The following is a 24,181-nucleotide window of genomic DNA, read 5'->3' on the forward strand; positions in this document are numbered from 1 at the left end:
AGCTGCTCTTCTGGTTCACGATCTAGCAGATCATCTACACATCATCTGCTCGCCTTCAAGCTGAAGCGGAAGTGGAAGTGAAAGTGGCGGCTTTATTAGCCAGTCAGCAAATGCTGCCTGCAACAAAAGCATGATGTGGAAGAAGAAGAGGAGCGTTTAAGAAAGAAAAAGGAACAAATTGATCTTCAAACTAAAATAGCTGTGTCTATGGCTAAAGCCATGTATAGGACTGCTGCATCAGAACAAAGCATGCATTTGAAAGTAACAAAACCAAGAAAGGAGAAGGATGAAGCGATCTGCTCCAATTCAATGGCAGTGGCATCAGTTCAAGTCGACATGCATGTTGAGTCATAGTCTTTGTTTATTAATTCATCAGGAGGTGCAAGAAATAAGGTAAGAAATTCTCAGCTTTCAGCCTGTGCAACAACCGAGGTCCACAACACCATTTCAGCCAACTGCACCTGTGAATGGGCAGCTACTCAGTACCATAGTAGCAATGTACCTGTTTCAGGACAATCACTAACTGATGGAGAACCAGGAAATATATTGCGTCTTATGGAAAAGCAAAATGAGATTACTGCCATGTTGGTAAAACAGTGCAATATTTCATTACTTCCTCATAGAGATATTTTATCTTTTGATTAAATTTGAAAGTGTTAAACTTGGCTACTGTAGCGGATCTGACCCAGCACCACAAATAAACCACCGACACCAGGCTCTTCGGGGGATCACGTCTGCAGTTTATTAAAGACAGGACAGGAATTATTAGAGCTTTTCACACTTGAAATAGTTAATCCTGGGTCTCCTGGTAAACAGAATTCTGGGTTATCTTGCTTCACATTTCACACTGCTGATAATTTACCCAGGGTTACCAATTAATCCTGGTTATTCATACACTGACATTTCACACTGTACGTTCTTAAACCCTGTTTAAGCTAGTTTCCTTGCTTAAGCTCTCAGGCTGACTTGAGCATTTATTTCCTGTGATGACCCATTCATGTTTTTTATAAGTGTGGCATGTCACGTGTTTTCACTCTCAAATTAAACTCAAACATTACCCTTAACAAACAAACACCTTACCCTAAATTTGGTTTCCACATGAAAACAAGATTGTGAGTCTCCCACCGGAAATTGTTTATCGAACATGCATGCAAATGTTTTTTCAAACCGGTGGCACTCGCTGTAACGGTCACCAGCTGGAGTGCCCTTGAGAACCACCAGAGGGCACTCCACACCAGACTCTCCTATTATCACTCACAAACTACATTTCCCATAACTCACTGCCCGGACTCATCACTTATCACTGATCACATTCACCTGTACCTATTCACTGATTGCATTCACCTGTGTCTCATCATCCTGTTAGTCTGTCTATTTATACCATGTTCATTCATTCACTCACCGCGAAGTCTTGTTTGTGTCACACTGCATTTCTGAGCGTTTATCCTGTGTTTTGTTTATCTGGTTTTGATCTTGGACTGTTTCCTCATTTGTATGAGTGTTATCTGCCTGGACTGTTCTTGGATTTTTGATTATTGCTGCCTGCCCTGAATTCTGCCTGTTATCTGGATTTCCCTTGCTGTTTGATCTACATTGCTCTGTCTGCCCTGTTTGACCCTGCCTGTACGACCTTCCTTATTAAAAGCTGCATTTGGATCGATCTTCGTGTCTCGGAGCAGTTCATGACAGAAGACTTCGCCGCACCCAGATCCAGCAGCAATGACCACCATGAATCCAGCGGCACAGATTATGTGTCTCCGTCAGGGAGACCGGCCCATAGAGGAGTACGTGAGAGACTTTATTGAGCTGGCACCTTTGGCATTTTTCGATGAAGTATGCCTAATGATATTTTTCCGTGGAGGACTATCCGAGCCGATCAGCTCCCTTATGCCACTTCATCACCCTGGCTGGAATCTTCAAAAGTATATAATCCAGGCTCTTTTACTGGCTGAGTCACTTCACGTCAGTCCTGCCGAGCCTGAGCTTCGCCACGTCAGTCCAGCCGAGCCTGCACTTCACGCCAGTCCAGCCGAGCCCGCACTTCACGCCAAATCTGCCAAAGCCAAGGCAGTATGCGTCATGCCCGCCGCCCCTGAGACTGAGAGCGTCATGCCCGCCGCCCCTGAGACTGAGAGCGTCATGCCCGCCGCACCTGAGACAGCAAGCGACATGCCCGCCAAGCTAGAGCCCTCTTCACCGCTGGTCTCGTCCAGCACAGAGCCCTCTTCACCGCTGGTCTCGTCCAGCACAGAGCCTTTGCCGCTGGTCCCGTCCAGCACAGAGCCCTCTTCACCGCTGGTCCCGTCCAGCACAGAGCCCTCTTCACCGCTGGTCCCGTCCAGCACAGAGCCCTCTTCACCGCTGGTCCCGTCCAGCACAGAGCCCTCTTCACCGCTGGTCTCGTCCAGCACAGAGCATTCACCGCTGGTCCCGTCCAGCTCAGAGCCCTCTTCGCCGCTGGTCCTGCCCAGCTCAGAGCCCTCTTCGCCGCTGGTTCCGTCCAGTTCAGAGCCCTCTTCATCGCTGGTCCTGTCCAGCTCAAAGTCCTCTTCGCCGCTGGTCCTACCCAGCTCAAAGCCCTCGCTGACGCTGGTCCCATCAAGCTCAGAGCGCGCTGATCCGGATCCAGAGACTGAGCTTCACGTCACTTCTGCCGATCCCGAGACTGAGCTTCACGTCACTTCTGCCGATCCAGAGACTGAGCTTCACGTCACTTCTGCCGATCCAGAGACTGAGCTTTACGTCACGTCAGCCGATCCAGAGACTGAGCTTCACGTCACGTCCGCCCGTCAAGAGTCTCGTCCCTCCGAGACTGAATCTGTTCCTGAGCCTGAATCTGTTCCTCTTTCTACGCCTGTGTCTTCGGACAAGATGGCCGAATCCACGCCTGGGTCTTCGGACAAGATGGCCGACTCCACGCCTGTGTCTTCGGACAAGATGGCCGACTCCACGCCTGTGTCTTCGGACAAGATGGCCGAAACCACGCCTGTGTCTTCGGACAAGATGGCCGAAACCACGCCTGTGTCTTCGGACAAGATGGCCACCGCCGAGCCAGTGTCTCAGGACAAGATGGTCTCCGCCGAGCCAGTGTCTTCGGACAAGATGGCCACCGCTGAGCCGGTGTCTGTTCCTGAGCCTGTGTCTGTTCCTGTCCCTGTGTCTGTTCCTGTGCCATGGTCGCCTGAAGGGTCGTCTCCACCCTGGTCGCCTGCACAGCCTGCTCCGCCCTGGTCGCCTGCACAGCCTGATCCGCCCTGGTCGCTTGCACAGCCTGCTCCGCCCTGGTCGCCTGCACTGCCTAATCTGCCCTGGCCGCCTGCACAGTCTGCTCCGCCCTGGCCGCCTGCACAGCCTGATCCGCCCTGGTCGCCTGCAGAGCCTGCTCCGCCCCGGCCTTCCGCCCTGCCGGAGTCTTCAGGTCCTCTTCCGCTGCACGGGCCTGGCCCGCCATCCCGCCCCCAGGTCCGCCTCCGCTCCACCTCCCTCCTGGAGAATTTTATGAGCGTCTGGAATCCGCTCCTTAAAGGGGGGGCTATGTAACGGTCACCAGCTGGAGTGCCCTTGAGAACCACCAGAGGGCACTCCACACCAGACTCTCCTATTATCACTCACAAACTACATTTCCCATAACTCACTGCCCGGACTCATCACTTATCACTGATCACATTCACCTGTACCTATTCACTGATTGCATTCACCTGTGTCTCATCATCCTGTTAGTCTGTCTATTTATACCATGTTCATTCATTCACTCACCGCGAAGTCTTGTTTGTGTCACACTGCATTTCTGAGCGTTTATCCTGTGTTTTGTTTATCTGGTTTTGATCTTGGACTGTTTCCTCATTTGTATGAGTGTTATCTGCCTGGCCTGACTTGGCCTGTTCTTGGATTTTTGATTATTGCTGCCTGCCCCGAATTCTGCCTGTTATCTGGATTTCCCTTGCTGTTTGATCTACATTGCTCTGTCTGCCCTGTTTGACCCTGCCTGTACGACCTTCCTTATTAAAAGCTGCATTTGGATCGATCTTCGTGTCTCGGAGTAGTTCATGACACTCGCCATGCGACGACGCCACACTCCGCATTAATGCACTCTAAATGGACCCGTCTGAGCACTCATCCCATTATCCACAAGCCAATTTGAAGCCCCAGACTCCCTTCTGCACTCTTCTTTATCCCCTTAAGACTCATCCCGCTTACTACACATCGACCTCATCCTGTTTGGATGGAGCTTCTCTTCTCGCCCATTACAAGGGTATAATGAGGCCTGGCTGATTTTCCCCCTCATTGTGCACAAGGCTTAATCACTGTCCAATGCACACGCTACCATATTAAGGGTGTACAGCTCACGTTTTTGCACATACAAAGGTAGGTTTTCACAACCAGGAATCCAAGATATCCTCCCATATTCATATTATTGAACAAAGTGAATGGAAGTCATCCAGTAAGTGCTGAAGTCAAGCTGTGTGGAGCCTCCACCTCTCCCTCACTCCTTTTCCAGCAAGTGGTGCTGGTGCTTGGCCAGTGGTCTAGTTTTATGAATGTTCTAACATCCACAATATATTATGATTAAAAGAAGCCTTATATTCACACAGGCTGCATTTATTTGATCAAAAATACAGTAATATTGTGAAATGTTATTAGAATTTCTTTTTAATATATTTTAAAAAGCTATTTATTCCTGTGTTGGCAAAGCTTCAGTGGCACGTGAGCTTTCAGAAATCATTCTAACATGCTGATTTGATGCTCAAGAAACATTTCCTATTTTAAATGTTGAAAACAGTTGTGCTGCTAATATTTTTTTGTGGAAACAGTAAAACATTATTTCAAGATTCTTTGATGAATAGAAAGTTTGAACAGCATTGGTTTGAAATAAAAATATTTTTTTATCTTTACTGTCACATTTGATCAAATTTTTTGCATCCTTGTTGAATACAAGTAATAATTTCTTTAATAAAAACATACTGACCCCAAACTGTATATATAGTTGTTGTTTTGAAAACTTTTTTAGTTTTAAGGGCAAATATAAACCAAATCGGGTACTGGCTTTGGCATCAGCACCAGCATGGTGAAAAAGGAGTAGCTATCTTTCTAAGCATGGCTTGCTGTAAACTACATCATCCAGAATACCTTTCGGTGCTTCAGTCTTGGCGCAATGTCGTCTTTCTGTTGCTGCTTTCTGGAGGGGCTGTGTTTACCATCCTAACAGGTCTTATCTATGTCGCCGGATGGCTGCCTGGATATTTGGCAAGACATTTGTGCCCAATGTAATTTACTGTGCAAGATTTGATTTTGAAAAATGTGTTTTTTCCATTTTTGATTTACAGTATATTCTTAAATGTTCCTTGACAGACATGTATAAATAAACGGACCAATCACCTAATACCAGTGCATGAGTAAAGACTGTCATCTCTTAGTCATGACAGTGATGTGTCTTATGAAGAAGCTGAGGCATTTCCACTCATTTTTCCGTTTTGCTTCGCATTAACTGCTCAGTAATTAGCTCATTTTTTAAAATTATTATTATTATGTACCACATAATCCTCATTGCTATGGTTTGTTCTTCAGAAAGAGGCTTTTTTACTCCTACTTCTCACAAATATTAATGTGCTGACAAGATTTTGACCATTTTTGTACTAGTTTAGCTAATGGTACTAATCAACTATCTCATTTAGTCTCTAAATAGTAAGTGTTGAACATTTCCATGGTGAATCCATTTCCATTTCACCACCCTTTTGCTCCCTCTTGTGTTGCAATAAAAACAACCATGGCAAGCATGATGATAAAGCCCAGGCAGATGCGGAGCACTGTTTTCTGTGCTCCGATGGAAAGCCAGAGATGGTGTTTTAATGTTGTCATCGTGACCTGTTTTGCAGGCTGGAGTCAGAGTGATAAAAGTGTCACTTTAGCCTCAGAGCGGACGCCCAGGTGCTCGATAGGGCCTCACTGCCATGACTTTTGTTTTTGTATACACATGACATTATATGTACAGTTGTGCTCTTAAATTTGCATACCCTTTGTATAATATGTAATCTGTTTCGCATATTCGCAATTTAAATTGGAAGAGATAAATATAATGAAAAAAAAAATTTGTCCTGAAGAACCTGATATTTTACCAAACAGGTATTTTGGTATTAATGAACTCCTCAAGATCGTGTAAAACCTGATGATCATGCTTTCCAGCATGATTAGAGATGATCCAAAGAGCATATTGTGCTTCATTGGATTAAAAAAAAAGCATTTCTTAATGAGTTCACATGATCAAAATCACAAAAGTTAACTTCTTTTTTTTTTTGACTTTGTTTATTTCCAGGTTTAACTTGAATGCAAGATTTTAAATCGCAGCTCATACTTTTGATTCTCAAATCTGTTATTTCAGATAGTTTTGTCAGGGCCGCACAAAATAAAAAAATCATCTCTCTTATTTTTAGATCAAACATTTTGCTGATTATATAAGGTGTATGTAAACTAGTGAGAGGAAATGTATATGAAAATATACATGTACACATTGATATAGTCTGTGGGCTTCAGATTGTATCAGATATTTCAGTGTGACATCCGTTGGAGAGACTTCCTCTTTACGACAGTCTTCTCTCTTCCTCTTTTCCTCTCCGCTCAGGGACGAGCAGCACCAACACGGTGGTGGGAACCGGTCAGAATCAAAACCAACCGCCCATCTCTCAGTCCCAGAGCTGCAAGGGCATGTTCACAGACGAGCTGCACAAATTGGTGGACAACTGGGCCAGGGATGCTATGAACCTGTCGCAGGGCAAGAGAGGCTCCAAGCACCAACAACAAGTGCCGCCTCAGGGTCACAACTACGACGTAAGACTTTATCCTTGAGAAACTCAGACCTCACAGTTGAATTTGAAGTTATAATGCCTGATTTATTCCTCCTCTTCTCAGATGGTCCCTCCTGCCAACATGGGCCGTAAGTACTCGGCTCCGGGCCAGCTGTGCCCAAGCATCGCTTCAACTTTGAGTGGCCACACGCCCTTGCCCAACACTCCCGCTACCTCTCTGGGGACCCGGAAGGGCTCCTTGTGTCCCACGCCACAGTACGGCTACCCCTCCGCTCCTTACAGCACCCAGTGGGCTGGCTCTGCCACGCACACCCAGGCCGGTCTACTGGCCACCTCACAACCCCTGGGCCAATATCCCCAGGTGCCCGCTCCTTTACAGACCTTCCACATCAGCACTTTGCAGAAGTCAGTCAGCCACCCGGGTGGACCCAACCTGAAGACCACGTAGGGCAGGGCCTAGCCGCGCCAGGCATAAATAACTCTCCAGTTGGGGGTGGGGGCAGTCAGAGGCGAAGGGGGCGGACTGAAAGTGGACTTAAGCAAGTATTTGATTGCATTGCAGAGATTCTGTCATAAGAGTTTCCTTTGGGTGATTGAGAAGGATAGACGCCAGAATCATCCTGCATGCTCACGGATACGCCACAGGGATGATGCACAACGACCCAAGGGATAAGAGAAGACGAAAATAAAACAATGGACACTTTGAATACAATGTTACGTGGCCAAAGAAGGTGTGACCATTTTTATTATTAAGATGTGTGCATCCTTCACCACCCAGCCCCCAAACATTTGTTAAGGGGCTTGACTTGTGTTTAGAGGTTTGCTGTCCTAAGATGAAATGAATGCCACCTCCACCCATCCCAGAATCCATCTATCTGTATATCCTCTTGATAAATTCATACATCAAGCATATCACCAAACAGAGGTCGGTTTGGGTGTTGGTGTGCGAACCTAGTGTCCTTGTTCCCCTCTTGCCCTAAACCCTCTGCTGCAATGCCATGGAATAATGCAATAATTACAATGGTAGAAAAAAAGCCCATTTTAAAACACAGGAAGTGGCCTTCATTAGATTAAAAAAACAAAACAATGTACAGATATCCTTTGTTTTTAAATTGGGTTATTAGGGTTTTGATTCCATTTGCTTGGTTGGTTGGTTGGTGGTTGTTTTTTTCCCTATGCCCTTCAAGCCGGCCTTGTGTAGCAGAATGTTAGGGACTTATTTTTTTGTCACATGTTCAGAGGCCTTTCATCTGCCCCCAAGGTTTGTACTACCAAGCTCCTACAGCTCCCAGCATGCTTTGCAGCACATTCACACGCTTACAATCCTCTTACGGTTTTCTCATTGGGCCACACCACAAGGTGACGTGTAATATAGTGGATACAATCAGTTGGATTGGGGTTTGGATACGAAACTAGGGGTTGCGGGACCGTGAAATCACACACGTTCTGCCATGGAGGCCCGTGAAGCTTTAAATCTATGACTAATGTAACAGCTTTTCTAATCATGGCAGCATTAGGGGCCTCTTACAATAGTTTGATCGAGACATTCAAATAAGAAGTCGTGTTCTGTATGGACCTGTATTTACTCATCAGTTTTTGATGTTAAAACACTGTGATTTATTATAAATGTTGTTGGACAACATTAGCTAAAAAGAAAAGTAGACAAAAAAACATGAAATTTTGGAGGGTTTTGGATATTAGCATTCATGAGATGTAAGGCTAGCTATTTCATTTTTCACATCTTTATTGGAGACACTTTAACCCTTTTCCCCTTTCTACTTTCTTTATATTATTAGATAAATGTGAATGTAAAATGGATTCAATTAATGTACTTGAAGAAACAAATCTTTCCCTTTTTCCCTTTGCCCAGTGAGCTTTCTGAAGATTCTAGTGCCTTGCGTTATTTTTTTATTTTTATTTTTTTGCTTCAGGGTTTGATATATAAGGCAGCGGAGAGTCTCAAGCATTGCGCTTGATTGGAGTGCTGGTCTTTGGACTTCACAGAGGGTGAATATTAATATATTGCGTAAACGAGGTGTCGTTTTGAATTGGCCATACGTCTGAAACCATTTGATGGCACAGTCCTAGCCTTTAGGAGAGTTGCAAAAAGCTTCTTATATAAAGTGTACAAATACATGATCCAGCCATTATATCACATTCAAAGGCTGTGAAAGTACTTGAGGCTTGAGTTTTTTAGAAACTTCGATCGGTCTAAGTATGCAAAGCGTAAGTGTGCCTATCATCAGTGCACCCTTCCTAGCATAACCACGGTGTCTTTATTTTACAGACGGATTCTTAAACGGCATGAGCAGTTCTTGTGAAGGTGAGGCATCGGCTCAGATAGAAATGCAGGATGAGGGAAGTTAGTAGGCATGGGACAGTATGTTGTAAGTATTTCAGAACCTCCAATAGCTTAGATGTTTTTGCAGCGCTGCTTAATTGGTTTTGACACCATCCAGTGTCAAACCCTCTCCGGTGAGCTTGGACAGGCGCGTTTAACTCATTTAGCAACAGATGTGACAGCAAGTGTAACTTCACGAGCGAGAAAAGGACCAGAAAGGTGAGAAAAGACAGTTAGCAACCCTCACTGACACAAGAGCGCAACTCTCTGCCAAAGCAGCACTGTTGAAGAGTAATACTCGCTGATTTCTCATCAAACCTCTTCTTTTTAACTCACACTGCCCATATAAGTTCTCACGTCACTGTACTCTTGGCAACGGCCTTCGGTTTTATGGCAGATCAGTAGCTTCTTTTGGGGGATCTCGCTCTCTCTCTCTCTTTGTAGCAGTCGGTCAAATCACTCTTGTAAATGCTTTGGTTTATTCTAAATACTATTAACTGCATTAGACCTGCAACGTCAGACTACTTTCTAGTTTCACGTTTTGCACATTCGACTGTGCAGATGAAAAGAGAACAGTCCTGATTCACCAGAAACAAGAGCATTTTATTTGGGGTACAAAGCATAGCGGAGATGCTCTCATCACCTTAACTACTGAAAGGACTTAGATTACAGCTGGTTACATTCTGCTTAGTGTGCTTTCTGTGAACGTGTGGCACAGGAACGTCACTTTAGGTCAACTGTACAGTGTAGATTCTCAACTGGCTCTCTATATTTAAAAATACGATTGTTTTACCTTTTGCTTTGTACACAACGCTTTACCTGTAGACGGCTCGTTTTTTACCCACTTTACGTCGTTCGGTTCGTTCAAACTGTGAACACATCAAAAGGTCTTTAACAAAGAGGTCCCACCCGCTCAGTGTTCAGACTAATGAAATCTGTAATACTACGTTCTGAGTGCCATGTCCCTGTCCCAGATACAAGTGTTAATTTGCTCTCGCTGTAAGAAACAGGTCGTCCTGTTCGACTGTAGAGGGCGCTAATGTAACTGCAGTGCAGGACCATCAACATTTAAATGAGATTCACCTCTGACCTCTGATGTAAATGATAACAGCACCTTGAAAAATACAAAAAACTCTTTTTTTCTTTATCCTTCACTTTACTTTGAAAGAAATTGTGTTTGTAGCATGCTGATGTGCGAATGGGCCATTCAGTATCGATACACATTGTGATTATAACAATTTTTTATTTTATTTTTGCATGATACTTCAGTTACACAGAAAAAAATGCACACAAACTCACTCAAAAAGGATTTTATTGAATGAAACCCTCCTTTCTAGTCGCTCTCCTGTGGAAAGAAATACAACAGAACAATGTTTACTTAATGCTACTGACCTGTCATTAAGTTATTTTGTTTTTTACTGCAATCTGATCCGCTTGTTTTGCTGTCTTTTGAGTCTCTAGATTTTCTTCTGGCGACTTTCATTAAGTGTTTTTTTTTTCTCCGTATGATATTTAACATTGTACAAAATGTTAAAAAAAATCCTTAAAATGAAAACCAAACAAAAACAAGTAGGGAATCATCTGCAATGTTTAACTGTCTGTTTTGCACTAAGTATAGGATGTTCAAGCTTCATATAAAACTGCGCTTTGCGCTCCAATAAAACAGCATTTGTTACCTTATTTGTAAACTTAATAAAAGTCATTTAAATAAATCAAGTTTGCTTCTCCTTATCAATTTATTCTGGATCCTGGATTAGTTATCATGCAGTTTAGAGCATTAGAGCTGATGACGTACTTTTGATACATACTGTAAGTGCATTTAATTTCAGTTACTTTATTATGTCTCTCATGAGCTACTAAACTCTGCAGTCTGTATTATCAGTGATCCATTTCAGAGTGTTATTTGTGCCTACCTTTAATATGTCATTAATGTCCAATATTTATTTGTTCATACTAGCAAATCTGCGTCTGATGTACAAAGAGAATGGTGAGTTTTTTTTTTGGATAAAATAGTGTATTGATACTTTATACAACACTGCACCCTACCATTTCAGGACATATTGAGTGTTATTTGCATATATATGATAAAGGTGTGAATGACACCATGTGTGCACATGCACTCTGTGCCTTGTCCTTCCAGATGTGTACATGCAGTACATTTCTTTTCCTTGAGATAAGACCCTCTTCTTCATATTGGTAAAACATTGGATTCTGAGTTGGACCAGCAATCAATGAATTGAGGCAATTGCAGTTTCCATATCCTTTTGCCATGTACTTTTTAATTGTTATAAACACCCATGGCCATGTAAATATACACAACTTCTTCACTGCTTATTGATATTTAAAAGGCTTTTGTCTGCCAAATTAAATGTGGTCCAACCAAATATAAATAAATAAATAATAATAATAATTAAAATATATATATATATATATATATATATATATATATATATAGACATTTTTGAAAATACGGTTTATAAACTTTTCTTAAATGTCTAAAAGTAAAACGAAAAATTTAAACCAGCATTAAATAGTTCATTTCTAAGAATGCAGCACATTTAAAATATTTTATCGATAAGATATTTCAAAGATTGTTGATTTTCTTTATAACTCTTGTACATCATTGGCTCAGTGTTTTCTGCCTTTGTAACTTTGTAGGACTGAGAACTATTATTTTAATGCACTGCTTCTATGCTTACTTGGGATACAATTTTTACACTCTTGGCATCTTGACAAATGTAACTAGGTCAATGTGAAAACAACACAGATACGCAGGTTACTGATCCACCTGTTGATGACCTTTGGAATTTATTTTTTGATTGGACAGTTTTATATAAAGGTTGTGGGGTTCAGGAATTATACATACTGAATCTAATACAAGCAAGGTAAGGCATCTTTAACACTGAATCACACTTCAGCTTCTTGACACTTTTATGACACATTGTTTTTACTTTTCAATATTTGTGTCAGACATCTCTATAACTGAACCTGTATTCTTTCGGACAGATATGGCGGTCTTTTATGATCTTCGGCTGGTGTCTCTGGCTGTGCTGATGCTGGCGTCTCAGCTGGACTCTGCCAGTGCTGCTATTCGGGTGTTTGGCATACATGCCGAAGACCTCGGCGGTGACATTTTTGAAGACTATCTCGATCCATACGTCAAGGTCTCGTGTGGATTTTCTTCTGGGCAGACAGAAATTAAATATGATAACAATAATCCTACATGGCCTGTAGAGTTCAACTTCCTAAACTGCTATTCATATTACAAACTGAAGGTGGAGTTGTGGGACAGCGACCTATTTTTTGATGAACACTTTGGCACGTGTGAGGAACAGGTGAAAAATTATGGGGTTGTCTCCGTTACTTGTTATCTGGACAGCGGACGTCTGTTTTACACGTACGAGCTGAAATAACTATAAAGTTACTATAAACCTTTTCTAAACAGCTTTGAAACACTGTAACCAGCCTGATGGGAATAAAGTTTAGCAATATGCAATATAACGTGTATGTTTTGCATTAATATGTTCATTAAAATCTACAGCATTCATCTCAAGATGGCCGCACCGACAACAGCGTGAGTGTTTGCTGAAGCTCAAGTCTGCATTATGAATCATTTTCCTTAAATATTGTGGACTCGATGCATCCATCTCTATATATGTCAACAAAGGACAACATTTCTTCAGTTACTTTATAACTAAACTGACACAAACAGACGACAATTAAGAGCGTGCTCTGCTCCATTGTGTCTGTGTCACAATGACTTCCAACAAATCTTGGATACAAATTTCAAATTAACAGCAACATAAAAATACAAATGAAAGTCATAAATCAAGGTTGTCTCTGCTTCTCAGTTCACTCTGAATCTAGTTTTAATTTTTGCACTTTATTAAATGGTTTTGCCATATACCCCTGCTTCTCTTCTCACAGATTGTTGCAAGCAATACATTCCCCATAACCTGCACATCACGCCACACCACATAACACTTTTCATACTTGTAAACATGAGTATTTTACTCTATATTTTATGCTATAGAAAGTGTAGTATACATCAATGTGAATATTGCCAGCTTCACTGAACTCCTTGAGTTAAGCACTGACCGCATCTTTATATTTGAGTCCAAGTTCAAACACTATGAGAAGCTCCATTAACGTACGGAGCTCTGAAACACTGCCAGCGGGACATTAAACAGGAAGTGTCTGTCCGAGCTCAAAACAGGATTTGCGTGGGAACGCAAATATCTTTGCGAGGGAACGCAAAAGTTTTGCGTGGGAACGCAAATATCTTTGCGAGGGAACGCAAAAGTTTTGCGTGGGAACGCAAATAATTTTGCGAGGGAACGCAAAAGTTTTGCGTGGGAACGCAAAGTTTCTCGGGGGAACGCAAAAGTTTTGAAAAAAAAATTTCTCAACGCAAAAGATTTGAAAACAATTTTTTTCTCCCATCCTAAATTTTTTTCCACCACCACGTCCCCTTTAGGGGCTCCGTAGGTTTTGAGTCGACAAAACCAAACCGATGCGATCAGGCTTTATTGGTACCATGACGCAGCTCATCAACTTTCTCTGTCAACTCAGGCTTTGATCCTTAAGCTATGATTACTCCACGAGCGCGAGCACATACCAAAGTGACGATGGCACCGAACAACCAATCGCGTTCAATATGGATAGAGCGAGAGCGATATATTTTTCCGCGGAGGAACAAGAGATAATCATTCAGAATTACGATGAATTAAAATATGTATTTCAAGCTCGAAACAATACGGTCTGCTGCCAAAGAGAAGATAAGACTGTTGGAGAAAGATTGCTGATTGCGTTAATGTGTAAGTTAAACAAATACGTTCTATATTCATGTAAAATTATGTATATATTTTAGCCTATTTTTATAATATATATAAAAATGTGCATGTATATCCTAAGAAAGATTAATATTCATTGATTTTTAGATGCAACCCCAACTCCAAACGTTTTTGATAGCAGATAAAGACAAAATATGAAAATATAATTCAAAGTGGTGAGTATTTTGGCTACCACAACCTTTTATTATTTTTTGTGAACATTTTATCACAAACACTTGTTTGCAGCAAACAGAAAAAAAGAGTGAAATTCAGAAAACCGGTGGAGGGCCACTCCTCCAGAATACACTGGCAGAGGAGTTGGCTCTGAGTAGCAATAAGGGATGGCCGATTATGGATGGGATTACAGGTGCTGTACAATCTGACCATGGTGCTGGCTCCTCTTAGCAAGTAACACTGGGTAGCCTACGTGTGCAATACATTACTACTTTTTGAAGTTTTAAATATGGCTGACTCTATGTTCTGCAGTAGAGGGAAATACAGTGTCCCTGTTGAAGCCAACACACATGCACACAGTCTCCCACACAGAGGTCAGTATACTATGCAACAGACAGAACACCAGAAACATAACCTGCTTTACAACAGTTATGCTTTATATTGGCCTACTTTTATTTATTGGGGTGGAGGAAATGATGAAGACACTGTCTGTGTGTTCTGAGACAGTTGCTGAGGTGAATGCACTAGACTTTTTACTATGGCAAACATTTTAATGTGTGGCATAAAAAGGGACTGGCCCTTACACATCTCTTTTATTGTAGGATTTTTTTATTTTATTTTTTTTTTGTGTTTTTGCTTTTTCATAGAACAAACAGAACAACGACAACAATGAGGAAAAGAAAGAAAAAACGAGATAAGAAAAAAAAAAGGATAATACAACAGAACATTTTAGGGACTAATGCTTACAAAGACAAATTATCCTTTGACTTTACTGTCACATTTCTTTTTTAAACCATACAATATGTAAACAAACGAGTACACAAAGCAAACAAGGTACAATGTTCAACACATTCAGGCATTCACAAATTTAAACAAGCAGAAATAAATAAATAAAATAAAACAAAAAAATAATAAACAACAAGGGGGGGGGGGGGGGTGGTGTTCCATTAATCAGGGGGTAAAGAGGGAAGAGTTTTAAAGAAAGTTAGAAAGGGCTGCCATTTACTGTAAAACTTGTTGGAATCACCTCTCAGAGAATATTTAATCTTTTCTAATTTAAAAAAAATATAACATCCCTTAGCCATTGAGCGCTGGAAGGGGCTTTTGTAGATTTCCAGTGGAGAAGGAGATGTTGTCTCGCCAATAAAGATGTGAAAGCAAAGATGTCTAATTGTTTTGATGTAAATCTATTATAATCCTCTGGGCATCCGAATATGGCAATATGGGGAGAGATAGTTACAGTCGTCACAAGTATTTCAGAGATAATATCAAAGTACCTCTGCCAGAAAGAAAAAACTAACGGGCAAGAATAAAACATATGAGTTAGATTGCAGGGAGAGGTATGACATTTGTCACAGCTGTCGGTGACTGTGGAAAGCATTTGTGACAGGCGTGCCTTGGAGAAATGGATCCTGTACAATACTTTGAATTGTATCAAAGTTAGACGGGCACAGGTTGAGCTAGAGTGGATTTTGTTGAGGGCAACGTCCCACCAAGTGTCATGCAACTCCAACCCAAGTTCACCCTCCCAGGCAGCCTTAACTTTAGTGATGGATGAGGTATCATGATTCAGGAGTTTGTTATAGATTTCTGAAATGAAAGACTTCTGAGGTGGGTCCGGAGAGAGAAATTCTTCCCAAAATTGGAGTGGGGGTGATGAGGGAAAGGCTGGGAACAAGGATTTGGCACAGTGTCTGATTTGGAAATAGCGGAAGAGCTGAGATGGCGGGAGTTGAAATTCACTAGACAAATCTGCAAAGCTACCATCTCTATAGAAATCTTTAAAAGTTTTCAGGCCTTTGTCATACCATGTAGAAAACGTGGGATCAGATAGTGCAGGTTGAAACAAATGTTTTTTTAGTAAAGGAGCTGAAATAGATGGAGAAGTACATTTAAGATACCTTCTAAGTTGGAACCAGATTTTTAGAGTGGAAATTACCACTGGGTTGTCTGTAAAGCCAGAGAGGTTGGTAGGGATAGAAGAGGTGAGCAAAGCCGACAAAGAGGATGAGCCGCATGAACGTATCTCTAACTTGCACCATGGGGGATGCGTAGATTTGGACCAAAATGAGATTTTATGAATATGTGTTGCCCAGTAGTATAATTGGATATTTGGGAGAGAGAGTCCAGCATTAACTTTACATCTCTGAAGAATTGATTTACTTATTCTGGATGCTTTTCCACACCATAAAAAGCTGGATATATCCTGATCAATAGTTTTAAAAAAGCGCTTAGATAGGAATAGAGGGAGACATTGGAATAGAAACAAGAACTTGGGTAGAATGTTCTTTTTAACTGTGTTGATCCTACCTATAAGCGATAATGGCAAGCCCCTCCATCTTTGAAGGTCAGACTTAATTTTAGACATTAAAGGGGAGAAATTGGCAGAAAAAAGGGAGGTTAGCTTTCTGGTTACATTAACTCCTAAATACTTAAAACCTAAGGGGCTCAATTTGAAGGGGATATCAGACTGACTCAGTTGACAGGCCAAAAGGTTAACAGGATAACATTCGCTTTTGGAGATATTAACTTTGTAACCTGAAAATGAGCCAAATTTATGAATAAAGGACAAAATTACTGGTATAGAGCGGCCGGGGTCAGAGACATATAACAACAAGTCGTCCGCGTAAAGAGAAAGTTTAAATTCCATACCAAAACGTGATATACCAGAAAAAATGGAGGAGGATCTCAGATAGATAGACAAAGGCTCTATGGCCAGAGCAAAGAGTAAAGGAGATAATGGACACCGCTGTCGGGTGCCTCGAGATAAAGGAAAATAAGCAGATTGAACGTCATTGGTGGAGATACTAGCTTGTGGGGATGTATAGAGAAGGCGTATCCATGAAATGAATATATCACCCAGCCCAAATTTATTTAGTACGGCAAGCAGGAAGTTCCATTTATTGTAGGATTTTTCACAACCTGCCACAGAAACTGAAGCCTCTACCTCAATGGGCTTCGGAAGAAATGTGAACAAGGATTTAAAACCCTTGACATAAATTACAGTCAGTCCTGTGTTTGTAGGAAGTCAAGGAACTGTGATTTAATTAGCCTCCAGAAAACTTGTAAAGATCATGTTTGTGGTGGAATTATGTTTCAGGTGGAAACAGACTCAGTCAGGGCCCTGTACAAAAGGAGCCTCGAACTAGACTGCACACTTAAGGAGTCTCGAACTAGACTGCACACTTAAGGAGTCTCGAACTAGACTGCACACTAAAGGAGCTGGACTGTGAGCTGAGAAGGCTCCAAATAAAAAATAAAAAATTGGAGATCAAACAGCTGGATAAAACTGACCTCAGTATGTGAACTTATTTAACCAAGTAACACTTTAGTATGAATATTTATTAATGCAACTTTCTCTTGCTCTCCTTCTCCCTCTCATCCCACAAAACCAATAACAGTTTGAGGCCTATCTGCAGTTTCAATGTGCTTTTATTAAGTGTAATACTGTATGGTGATTGCATCTACATCTGCATCAGCTGGGTGGTCAAGTGTGATCAGGTCAGTTTCATTGGGGAGAAGCTGGTTTTGTGGTGGTTTTGTAGTGGTTCTCGCGCCGTTCTAATGGTGGCTATATTGTGCAGAATGGCACATGCAGCCACTATCTGTGATGCCCGCTCTGGTGACTCTGAAGCGCTGGGATCGCGTTCAACGGAAGTTATTCTTTATTGAGAACTCCGCTGTACGTCGCTGTAGTACTTTCAACATGATCTAAAGTATATAGATTTACATGGTGTCTTATAGGCATTTTATGAGGAGAGACTTTTGAAGGTGGAGACAAATTCAAACAAAGCATGTAAATGAGTATACAGGTTAAGGTAACACCCTAGACTGTGAGGGTCTGGCCAATCCTAATTCAATCAGCATAAGGCTCCAAGAGCCATTTGGGTCCGAAAGCCATTTGCAGAACAAAAGGTGAGATTCTCAGTGAATCATTCGTGTGCTAATCCCATCAGTCTGACAATAAGGAGAGAACAGAAATTGCAACTTTGCTGAGATCTTAACCTTAAAAGATTCTTTACCATGATGTTATGTACGGAAGCATATTTGAAATAGATTCTTAAATTTGTAACCCTTCAAGATGAAATGTTTAGTAGATCATTGTTATATATGAAGAGTTCAGGTGCAAACGCGTCTAAGTGCCATCTGAAATTTTCTTCTAGAATGATCACTTTTATAAAGCTTGTATATTTAAGTTCAGTAATTTCACTTAACTGTTAAAGGACAAATCAAGTGAAAAATGAACCTAGGGGTAATTAACACATGGTTACCGAGTCGATCGTTCCCTGCGATGCGTTTTCATGAAAATCGAATGTAAAGAGTTTTATTTATAAAAACAGATTAGCTCATAACACTAGTATATAGGGCAGAGAGTAAGTAAAAGTAAATCGCTAGTTAATACCACTAACAAGGCTCAAAATAGCCTCACACTAACACGGTAGCATAATGAGGGTCCCTACATACAAACCGAAGCATTGAGAACTTTGTAAGTGTACAGACAGTTTAATAAGAAGATACTTTATAAAGACAGTACATTACGCATTTACAGGCAGGATCCATCTTGGAAAACAGTCTCGACTAATCGAGCCACGAACGCCGTGCTACATTAGATTTCACAAACGTAATTCCTATCGACCAGCTCACATCGCACGGCGTTCGTGACTTGATTAGTCGAGACTGTTTTCCAAGATGGATCCTGCCTGTAAACACGTAATGTACTGTCTTTATAAAGTATCTTCTTATTAAACTGTCTGTACACTTACAAAGTTCTCAATGCTTCGTTTTGCATGTAGGGACCCTCATTATGCTCCCGTGTTAGTGTGAGGCTATTTTGAGCCTTGTTAGTGGTAATAACTTCCGATTTACTTTTACTTACTCTCTGCCCCATATACTAGAGTTATGAGCTAATCTGTTTATATAAATAAAACTCTTTACATTCGATTTTCATGAAAACGCATCGCAGGGAACGATCGACTCAGTAACCTATGTCACACTTCCTGCTTCCGGAACGCGGAGTAGGGATTCAGAACATCCGGTCAACAGTATTTCTCGATAAGGATTTAGATTATCAGCCATAATGTCTAAACCATCCGAGGTAGACTGACCACGAGCTATGAGGTTGTGAAACGAAGGTTTTTGCTCCTGTAGAAGCTATAAGTTCGTATGAAATCAACCTTGTTTTAAGAAAAACATGTTTTACCCGCGATCTTAGGAAAAAAAACTACACTACCCACAATCCTAAGCGTAGCAGCAACGTCTGCTGATTGGTCCAACTCGCTGTTACCATAGAAACGTTTACCTTACTGGCGGCGGAATTCAAACACTTACCTCTGTAATTGAAAATGAATTTCTCCCAGAAGAACTTGTACCCTTTCCTCAGTTTTGACGTTTCACTTGAGAGTTTTCATTTACCATCCGAACTACATCGTCATATGTGACTTCAGGCAGGTTGCGGAGAGATTTGGTCCAGCAGTATCTATCGGACTAAGCCACTGTAAAAAGCTAACCGGAAGAGCCGTATCCCTACTAAAAGACGTACTTCCGGTCTTCAATTTTTTCGTGACATAGGCCTATTACCCCTAGGTTCATTTTTCACTTGATTTGTCCTTTGACCCCCAATTTCCACCAGATGCGTAACGGCTGCGTTACGGCTCCGGCACGGCGGCGGAGTCAATAGGTTTCCATTAAAGTCAATGAGTGTATTTCCACTGAATGCGGTACAGCTGCGTTCCGACTCCGGCGATCCGCAGCCCTCCGGAGCAGATACGCAGAGCTTCTATTTTTGCCGGATGCCGGAGAGCTCCGCAGCACTACAGGACAGAGTGCGCAGGACAGGAAGTCGAGCAAAAAAACAGAACAAAACAAAATAAAAGATCCGGTTAATTTTCAAAATAAAATACACCGTGATCATGGCGGATCATATTTCCCTACACTACACCTTGAAAACGTCATAATATACCATTCGTCATAACGTTCTGTTTATAGAAACTACATATCGCGCGATCATACGTGAATTAGCGAGATCTCGTGGGTCCTCGTGACTTCAGCTGTCAGTCATGGCCGCAGCCGTTCCGCAACAACTCCGGACCTGGTGGGTATTGACGGACGACGAAACACGGAGCTGTCACGCAGCGGAGCCGTTCCGCAGCCGTTACGCATCTGGTGGAAATTGGGGGTAAGCCTCACCAGTGCGTCGGCGCACTGAAGCATTTTTTTTTTTATTTAGTTCAAAGTTACTATCAGATTTAATGTTATACATTGACAAACTATACATCATTAAAAAGATATAAGACTCAAGTTTCAGTATTTGACCACTATTGTATTCTGAGAAACTTATAGTGACAGTTATTTCTTAATTTGTGTCAGGAGTTATGAAATGAAAAAATGCGTCGATACCTTTAATATGAATTATGCGCGTCAGACGTTCCCATTCATAAAAAACTCCCGTGCTGTCGTCATGACAGCGATTCACAAAACAACGTCCCTCAGGGCTTTAGCTCAAAAATGTGCAGATTTGGAGAAATATTGATAGATTCTCATAGATTTACATCAGATTTCTATTGACAGGAATAATATTTATTGAATTTATACCCAAATGCGTCGATGTAATCATGATGAGCGCTTGGATACTCTGATAGCACTGTGTTTTCAATACATACCGGCAGCCTGAGGGCGCCCTATGTGCACAATAATAGTCCATATATGGAACATGAAGAAGTGCCATAATCATGTGACATTCCAGGACGTCACTGATACACACACAGCTATCAGAGATCGCGCTGTAACATGCAGATAAAGACGTTTTGAAGACAATAAACATGTTTGCAATGATATTTGAGTTTCCTGTGTTCTTCAAACCATGTCAGGTATTTTCATAATAATAGATTATATTTATAATGTAATGCAAATCTATATAGACTTTATCATTCGTGCAGAATACATCAAATAATATATTTTCTGTCTGATTTTTTTATCTGAAGCCAAATTAGATCACAGAAGATTATTTAAAATACTCGACTTGCGTTATAAAGTAAGTTTGGAGCACAAACATGGTTTTAATCTCATAAATTGTCGTGTATTGATGGTGTGCTAAGCTAACATGCTAGCTAGCCCCAGGTGCACCTGCCACTAGCAGCTATTCTATGATTTTTTTTCTAAATAGTAATGCTTACTGAAATGTTTCTTTATTCAAGAAATGCATTTGATGCAGTTTAAAATGTGAGGTGAACTTTGAGAAAAGAAATTAGGGACTGAAACCATTTGAATAGCCTGTGAATAGCCAGTCGTTAGTAACTATAATGCAGACAAAAGAAATGCATATTTAGAGCCATAACCAGGCTGGAGAGGTGTGAATGTGTGCAGGGGGAGACTGAGACTGAATGGGGATCGTTTGCACCACAAAACAATAGAGACAATATACTGGATAGATGGTTAGAAGATGACAATAAACATCAGTTGCATTTTAGAGTCAAATCAAAATAAAGTAATTTGACATGGTCTTGAAAAACATTTAACTAAATACAGAGTTTTAGACTTATTATCTTCAGATTTTAAACATAAAATGTTTAGACATGTGGCTTTAGCTGTAGTGCATTTCTAGATTGCTACAGTGCCAACTTCAATTTTATTTTCATGAGGATGTTTCATAAAAATTAATTTCTAATAACTTTACAAAACTTTGAAGCTATTTATAACAATTTTTTTCATTATGACAATAATTAATTCTACATTTACAATAAACTGCCAGGTGTCAGCTTTCAAATGAGATCATACTTGTGCTTTTAGCACAAAGGGTTCATGAACTGTATCTGTTTCAGTTTGGGTATGCCATTTCTGGGGATTTTTCAAAAGTGGGGTTGCAGCTTAACAGGTTTTAAATGACAATTAATTGGTAATTTGAATTGCCATTTAAGTGAAATTATTGAACTTAAATATATGAGCTTGATAAAAATGATCATTCTAGAAGAAATTTTCAGATGGCACTTAGAGGCTTTTGCATCTGAGCTCTTCATTATGTTAATGTTACTATTAATTTAAAGATTCATCTCACAGAAAATAATAATCTCACATGTAGGCCTGCTTGAACATTAGGCTGTGAAAGGACTTCCTATTAACATAATCTGCCTTATGTTCTCCTAGAGCAGTGGAGATTGCAACATGTGTGCAGTCTATTGCTCCAATAACTCTAGGGAATCCTTTAAGATTAACAGAATAATAATAAAAAAGATTTAAAATAATTCTTAACATGTACTGTATTGTATAGTACATTTTTTAAATTTGCTTTTTGAAAAGAAAAAAAAATGTGCTCATGTGATGTCGCCCTATCAATATATCTAAACTGGCAATTTTATAAAAGCCCTCTTTTATGGACATGGTCGATAAATGTCCGGGGAACACTATGAAACTATTAATGCACTCCTGCAGAGTGAGGACCACCTTGCGAATGTTTCGACAAACCGTGTTTTCCCCAAGGTTCTGTGCATGTGCAAGTATGTACCACTTGCGAAAAAACGAAATGCAATACCATTTGCGGTACAGTAGAAGTGCATGAATTCGACGTGTCAAATTCTTTATGTGCGGCCCAAGAAGTTTGCAAAGATATTCCTTCCGCGGAAAATCTGTATCTTTCAAACAAGAAGCCTAACTATCAGGAAAGGTAAGGGTTTTTGTCTGTCCCTAAAAACTATTTCTCTACGAAGTGCTCATCTAACAATTTGCGCTGAGATGTCCACAGGGTTTGGAAGAAAAGGTGAAGCCATTGCAACAGACACTGGGAATTAGTTACATCACCTATATGTTTCTTTGCTCACAGCTGATTGGTCAAACTTCAGTCTGAGATCTTGAATTCAGAACATAACCTGCCCCGGAGCAGGTTAGCCGTGCAGCGTAAGATACCATGGCGACGAACTCCGATTAAAGCCGAGCTACTTTCATAGTACCTAAAACCCAGGGTTGGCGGAAACTAAACTGGAACATAGCTGGCTAGCCACCTAAACCGGCTTCATGGTATAGGCCCCTGGAATTGCCAAGCTCTAAATAGGCAATAAAACAAACAAACAAAACATTTGTTGTGAACGAATCATTCATCACTCATGAATCATTTCAATGAATCTATTGATCCAGTTTATTTACAGTGATTTCAGCTCTCTCATCGAATCTAAAACAGATTTTACATGATGATGAATATAATGTGGAAACATCACGAAATGCAAAACAAAGACACATTATGACACTGATGATGATGATGATGGCATTTGTATAACTTAGCCTACAAAAAAAGATATATTCTAGAAGTAGGCTGTAGACCTATGTCCAAGAAGAATGTCATCAGAACCTGTATTTTCCTGTATTCTGTATCTAGAACCCAAGGATCTGATGTTACCTTCTCCATAGTTGGTTACCAACATTCTTTAAAATATCTTCTTTTGTGTTCAACAGAAGAAAGAAACTCATACATGTTTGGTACTTGAGGGTGAGTAAGTACTAAAAAACGTATTTTTTGGGTGAACTATCCCTTTAATTGTCCACATTTTTAAGTCATCTGCTGTTTACTCTTAATACCCAGGGGGCAAAGGGGGTTTAGCAGACATGGGCTGCTGTAAAAGGTTGTCATATAAAAATGAAATCTATGATGTCTGAGGATCACAACCTGGGTGGACAACCTGGTCAACAAGCTGCTGGAAACTTGTAATTAGGGTCAAAACAATGCTACCTCAAATTCTGCTTTAACTCCCCGGAATCACCCAAACATGCTAAAAAGGTTTAATTATATTCATGAATCCTGAGCCATATCTCCCTGATACTTTATGCTAGAAACAACCTGAGCACACCTTTCAAAAGAGTGGAAGATGGGCTTTCATCTGATGCCTTGATTGTACATGTAATTAGAATGCAAGAGTTAACAATGCCTCTTAATTCATAGGTAGGCAAAAAAAAAATAATATTGAACATTCCATTTGTAATCTGTAGCATTATTTTCCCTTTGTTGTTGTTAAAGTAAACAAATTACCATGTGAAGTTAACTTTTACTAGAT

General features: G+C 40.8%; 1 protein-coding gene and 1 long non-coding RNA gene across 3 annotated transcripts; both read left to right on the forward strand.

Moving 5' to 3' along the window:
- The first annotated feature begins 378 nt into the window (after positions 1-378).
- Positions 379-10,857, forward strand: LOC311081232 (serine/threonine-protein kinase WNK1-like). Of its 2 annotated transcripts, none has more exons than XM_084111670.1 (3): positions 379-393; positions 6,617-6,822; positions 6,904-10,857. In XM_084111670.1, the coding sequence occupies exons 2-3, from the start codon at positions 6,700-6,702 to the stop codon at positions 7,246-7,248; spliced, it is 468 nt and encodes a 155-aa protein (XP_083967796.1). In that variant the 5' UTR covers positions 379-393; positions 6,617-6,699; the 3' UTR covers positions 7,249-10,857. The 2 variants fall into 2 exon arrangements, with proteins under 2 accessions (XP_083967796.1, XP_083967795.1); XM_084111669.1 differs by lacking the exon at positions 379-393 and adding an exon at positions 5,699-5,925.
- A 1,036-nt stretch (positions 10,858-11,893) lies between these two features.
- On the forward strand, positions 11,894-12,742 carry LOC311081850. Its single transcript, XR_014606021.1, has 2 exons — positions 11,894-12,026; positions 12,148-12,742. It is a non-coding gene; the product is annotated as an uncharacterized lncRNA (long non-coding RNA).
- Positions 12,743-24,181: the final 11,439 nt, after the last annotated feature.

This window comes from Abramis brama, assembly GCF_963993115.1.
Source record: "Abramis brama genome assembly, chromosome: 4".
In the NCBI taxonomy this organism is placed as follows: Eukaryota; Metazoa; Chordata; class Actinopteri; order Cypriniformes; family Leuciscidae; genus Abramis; species Abramis brama.

Bases quoted from the DNA above. Each gene is read 5' to 3' on its own strand.
- LOC311081232 (XM_084111670.1), top strand. From the start codon at position 6,700: ATGTTCACAGACGAGCTGCACAAATTGGTGGACAACTGGGCCAGGGAT. The intron at 6,823-6,903 runs GTAAGACTTTAT...TCCTCTTCTCAG, and splicing joins CTCAGGGTCACAACTACGAC to ATGGTCCCTCCTGCCAACAT.